The 6,000-nt window shown below is 40.6% G+C and overlaps 1 protein-coding gene across 1 annotated transcript; it reads right to left on the bottom strand.

The window, feature by feature from the left end:
- Nucleotides 1–1,202: 1,202 nt before the first annotated feature.
- Nucleotides 1,203–2,159, bottom strand: LOC120383443 (olfactory receptor 14A16-like). Its single transcript, XM_039501592.1, has one exon. The coding sequence runs from the start codon at nucleotides 2,157–2,159 to the stop codon at nucleotides 1,203–1,205; it is 957 nt and encodes a 318-aa protein (XP_039357526.1).
- Nucleotides 2,160–6,000: the final 3,841 nt, after the last annotated feature.

Here is a 6,000-nt window from a genome sequence, read left to right as displayed (position 1 = left end):
TTTGTAGATGAGCTGTGGAGAAAGGTATTGTGAGAGAAATTCTTTGGTAAATAATGTTTAATAATTATTTTTATAAGAAAATCATGATCTGGGCATAGTCTTGGATAGGAAATGAGTCTCAATAATTTGCATAAACTAGTCATTATCTATCTATCTATCTATCTATCTATCTATCTATCTATCTATCTATCTATCTATCTCTCTATCTAACAATTCACAATCAAATAGAAATCTATCATTATGACACAATTAGGTTGTGTGTTAGGACAAAGAATGGTCCTCTCTCTCTGTCTATCTAATTTCAGACTCTGCCTTTGTCTGTCATATATGAAGTGTACACAACCATGCATAAAGATATCATTCTAATACTAATAACAGGCCAATTTCTTAGATCCTCTCTCAGTTTGGATGTGACTAGATTTACACTGGACGGCATATGGAATACCAGATCAGTGCATGTGATGGCATTTTCCCATTCACACCAATATTATAACAAAATGACCCCTGACAAATAACTTGCACCAGAGTTTATGTTACGACTGAACTTAGTCCCATGTATTTGGTCCAAGGCCTTGTCAGTATTAAACTAGTGGTGTCAATGGAGCTACTCTGTATCTGCTCTGGTTTAGCTGAGATGGGAATCTCACCCTTATATCTCTGTTTCATTCATTTTCTGCAGGCTCCCTTAACCCACACTTGGATCCTTGTGTGTATTGGCCAATGACCAAATCATGATTCCTTTGAAGTGAGTGGCTAAATTCCAGTTACTTCAATGGGATCAAAATTTGGCCTCATTATCCAGAGTCTGATTGTCTTTAGGAAACATTGCAAAAGCTTCCTCTTAAATAAACCTTTCAACAACATCAAGAATAACACAACACAGATTTATGCAGTGGTGTTGTTGCCATGTTGGTCCCAGGATATTAGAGAGACAAGGTGAATGAGGTAAGATCTTTTATTCCTCAACTTCTGTTGGTAAGAGAGAGACAAGCTTTTGAGCTTACACAGAGCTCTTCTTCAGGTCTAGGAAATGCAAATAGAGTGTTACAGCTAAATACAAATTGGATCAGATTGTTTGGTGTAAATAGTTAACACATATTTCAAGGGACCATTCAAGTTGAATTGGCCTGTTGACGATAATAACAATAACAAAGTATCTTCAATGGATTGTGTTTGTAAAGAAACACAGATAAAATCCATGTTCATAAGAGAAATATAGACATTTTATTCTTGCTGAATAACCTCCACCCTATGAGTTTCCTCAGGGAAGCTTTGATTTCCTTGTTCCTCATGCTGTAGATGATCGGATTCATCACTGGTGGCAGCACGGAATAAAGAACAGCCACCATGAGATCCAGCCCTGATGTTGAGCTGGAGGTGGGTTTCAGGTAGGCAAAGATGCCAGTGGAAACAAACAAGGAGACAACAATGAGGTGCGGGAGGCAGGTGGATAGGGCTTTATGCCGACCCTGCTCAGTGGGGATTCTCAGCACTGTTTGGAAGATCTGAGTGTATGACAGAATTATAAAAACAAAACAGCTTAAGGCTAAGCATGCACCCAAGATGAGTACCTTAACTTCACCAAGGTACGTGTCAGAGCAGGCGAGCTTGAGAAGCTGGGGAATTTCACAGAAGAACTGATTCACCTCATTGCTGCCACAGTAGGAGATTGCAAATGTGTTCCTGGTGTGCAATGAAGAATAGACAATTACACTAATCCAGGCACTGGCTGCCATTTGGACACAAGCTCTCCTGTTCATTATAGTCTCATAGTGCAGTGGTTTGCAGATGGCGACATATCGATCGTACGCCATGACGGTGAGTAAGGCGAAGTCAGATACAGCAAAGAAGACGAGGAAAAAGACTTGGGCCACACATCCAGAATAGGAAATGGACCTGGTGTTCATGAGCGAATTAGCCATGGATTTGGGGACGGTGACAGAGATGGTGCCGAGGTCTAGGATGGACAAATTCATCAGGAAGAAGTACATGGGGCTGTGAAGGTGGTGGTCTAGGGTTACAAGCATGATGATGAGAAGATTCCCCATCATGGCTGCCAGGTAAATCACTAGAAACACCACAAAGTGCAAAATCTGCAGCTCCCGAATGTCAGAGAATCCCAGGAGAAGGAACTCAGTTATGTTGGTTTGGTTGGACATTTTCTTTCTTAGTTCATCGTGTCCTGCCTGTGGAGGGAAAGACAAGGGCAATGGTCAGGATTATAGTGAGAGAGAGAGTGACCCTGATTCCCCTCTCCATAATCTCTCATGATGTGAATGTCAAAGGTGCACAGCATTCGTCACTTCTATTAACTGGAGTAGCTAGTGTTCCTCACCGCTCAAAAACAGAGCACTACTCTGGTATGTTATCACAGGAGTGTAAATTGGCATCGCTCCATTAAAGTCAATGTAGCTTGGTCAGTTTACACTATCTGAAGATCTGGCCCAATATGTGGCTTGATCAAATGCAGCATGGAGGATGGAACAAAGTACAACCCAAATCCAACAATGTTAGCCAATGTTTTGCCCCTTTTGCTACAGAGACCAGGCTCATAACTTGGCCATGAATCTAAAATGCCCACACAGCCTGATTCTCACTTTCCTGGGAAATGCAGCAAAGACTTATCCGGAGTCCCACATGGCAGCTCATTTGTGATTATTTCATCCCGACACCATACAGACAGCCTGCTGCCTGTTTACACATTGATTTATGGCACCAAATCGTAGCTGCATTTCCATCTCTGGGCCATGATGGGCTAGTAGCATTGTTCAGTTATGGCTAGGTTGTATTGTTTTCCTCTGCGACTTTATGTCTGTACTGTACAGTCAGTGGCAGTCAGGAGACTTGGGTGCTACTCTTGGCTCTGGCACTGACCTTCACTGTGACCTTGGGGCAGTCACTTCTGCCTCTCTTTCCCCTCCCTCCATTTGTCTGTCTTGTCTACTTTGAATGTAAACTCTTTGGACTGTTTCTTCCTAGTTGTATGTTCTGTGCACGTGTGGACAGTATTTTTGTTTAGCGGGCAGCAGTGTGGGACAGAGACAGTGATGGTAGAAGAGGAGAGCTGGGTTCTAGTTCCATCAACCTCCTGTATGTCCTTGGGTAGGATCAAGATAGACAGGCTTTGTCTGGGGGCTTCAACACACTGGGCTTCGGTTTAGAGAGGTTAGTATGTTTAAAACATATTCTGTGTGATACCAACTTCGCTACTCACTTAGTTTCACCATCCTTCAGCTACCCCTTTGAATAGGTTGCAATAGAGGGAAAGGGTTGGAAACTGTGGTGTCATTGGACAATATTCATCTTCCCCAAAGCTAAGTTAGACAATTTCTGCTTTATTTCAAATGAATACATTTTCATGGAAAGTCTCTGCTATCCATAAAAATGAAAACATTTTTTATTATGAGTAAAATTTTTCAGTTTCCAACAGTTTTAGGATGAAATTGTTTGGATCTCACAACCTCAATGAAAAGTCAATTTTTGCTGCTGATTTTTTTTTTCAATCTGATCATCTCTAGATGTCTGCATAATTGATAGTTAAAGTCTTAAAGAGTTCTAATGGCAATTCATATTTCTGATATTAAATTTTCCCTGTACATTAATACTATTAAACATATTTAATTGAAAGAGAAAACTTTCTTAAATAGACTCATAGAATCAAAGAACTGGAAGGGACCTCGAGAGGTCATCTAGTCCAGTCCCCTGCACTCATGGCGGGACTAAGTATTATCTAGACTCTCCCTGACAGGTGTTTGTCTAACCTGCTCTTAAAAATCTCCAATGATGGAGATTCCACAACCTCCCTAGGCAATTTATTCCAGTGCTTAACCAGTCTGACAGTTAGGAAGTTTTTCCTAATGTCCAACCTAAACCTTCCTGGTTGCAATTTAAACCCCTTACTTCTTGTCTTATCCTCAGAGGTTAAGAACAGTTTTTCTCCCTCCTCCTTGTAACAATCTTTTATATATTTGAAAACTGTTATCATGTCCCCTCTCAGTCTTCTCTTCTCCAGACTAAACAAACCCCATTTTTTCAATCTTCCCTCGTAGATCATGTTTTCTCGACCTTTAATCATTTTTGTTGTTTTTCTCTGGATTTTCTCCAGTTTGTCCACATCTTTCCTGAAATGTGGTGCCCAGAACTGGACACAACACTCCAGTTGAGGACTACCCAGTGCGGAGCAGAGCGGAAGAATTACTTCACGTTTCTTGCTTACAACACTCCTGCTAATACATCCCAGAATGAGGTTTGCTTTTTTTGGAACAGTGTTGCACTGTTGACTAATATTTAGCTTGTGATCCACTATGACCCCCAGATCCCTTTCCTCAGTAAACTTTCCCAGGCTGTCATTTCCCATTTTGTATGTGTGCAACTGATTGTTCCTTCCTAAGTGGAGTACTTTGCATTTGTCCTCATTGAATTTCATCCTATTTACATCTGACCATTACTCCAGTTTTTCCAGATCATTTTGAATTATAATCCTATCCTCCAAAGCACTTGCAACCACTGCCAGCTTGGTATCATATTCAAAATTTATTAGTGTATTCTCTATGTCATTATCTAGATCACTGAACAGAAACAGACCGAAAACAAATCCCTGTGGGACCTCACTCGTTATACCCCTCCAGCATGAGTGTGAACCACTGATAACTATTCTCTGGGAACAGTTTTCCAACCAGTTATGCACCCACCTTGTAGTAGCTCCATCTAGGTTGTATTTCCCTAGTTTGTTTATGAGAAGGTCATGCCAGAAAGTATCAAAAGCCTTACTAAAGTCAAGATATACCACATCTATCACTTCTTTCCTATCCACAAGGCTTTTTACCCTGTCAAAAAAAGCTGTCAGGTTGGTTTGACATGATTTGTTCTTGACAAATCCATGCTGTCTGTTACTTATCACCTCATTATCTTCTAGATGTTTGCAAATTGATTGCTTAATTATTTGCTCCATTATCTTTCTGGGTACAGAAGTTTAGCTGACTGGTCTGTAACTCCCTAGGTTGTCTATATTCCCTTTTTATGGATTGGCACTACATTTGCCCTTTTCCAGCCATATGGAATCTCTCCCATCTTCCATGACTTTTCAAAGATAATTGCTAATGGCTCAGATATCTCCGCAGTTAGCTCCTTGAGTATTCTAGAATGCATTTCATCAGGCCCTGGTCACTTGAAGACATCTAATATGTTTAAGTAATTCTTTTCCTGTCTTAGCCTCTGATCCTACCTCATTTTCACTGGCATTCACTATGTTAGACGTTCAATCGCCACCCACCTTCTTGGTGAAAACTGAAACAAAGAAGTAATTAAGCACCTCTGCCATTTCCACATTTTCTGTTATTGTTTTTCCCCCCTCATTAGTAATGGACCTACCCTGCCCTTAGTCTTCCTCTTGCTTCTTTTTGTGCCTTGACTTTCTAATTTTGTCCCTACACACTTGTGATATTTCTTCATATTCATCCTTTGTAATTTGACCTAGTTTCCACTTTTTGTAGGACTCTTTTTTGAGTTTTAGATCATTGAAGATCTTCTGGTTAAGCCAGGGTGGTTTCTTGCCATACTTCCTAGCTTTCTTACTGAGTGGGATACTTTGATCTTGTGCCCTTTGAAAAACTGCCAACTGTCTTCAATTGTTTTTCCCCTTAGACTTGCTTGCCATGGGATTTTGCCTACTAACTCCCTGAGTTTGCTAAAAAGTCTGCCTTCCTGAAATCCATTGTCTTTATTGTGCTGTTTTCCCTCCTACCATTGCTTAGAATCAGGAACTCTTCTCATTTTGTGATCAGTTTCTCTCAAGCCACCTTCAACTTTCAAATTCTCAACCAGTTCCTACCTATTTGTCACAATCAAATCTAGAACAGCCTCTCCCCTAGTAGCTTTCTCCACCTTCTGAAATAAAAAAAATGTTTCCAATGCATTCCAAGAATTTGTTGGATAATCTGTGCTCTGCTGTATTATTTTCCCAACAGATGTCTGGGTAGTTGAAGTCCCCCATCACCATCA

Source organism: Mauremys reevesii, linkage group 15 (genome assembly GCF_016161935.1).
Source record: "Mauremys reevesii isolate NIE-2019 linkage group 15, ASM1616193v1, whole genome shotgun sequence".
In the NCBI taxonomy this organism is placed as follows: Eukaryota; Metazoa; Chordata; order Testudines; family Geoemydidae; genus Mauremys; species Mauremys reevesii.
The sequence above is the reverse complement of the archived record's forward strand: the minus strand, read 5'-3'. Positions and strand labels throughout refer to the sequence as shown.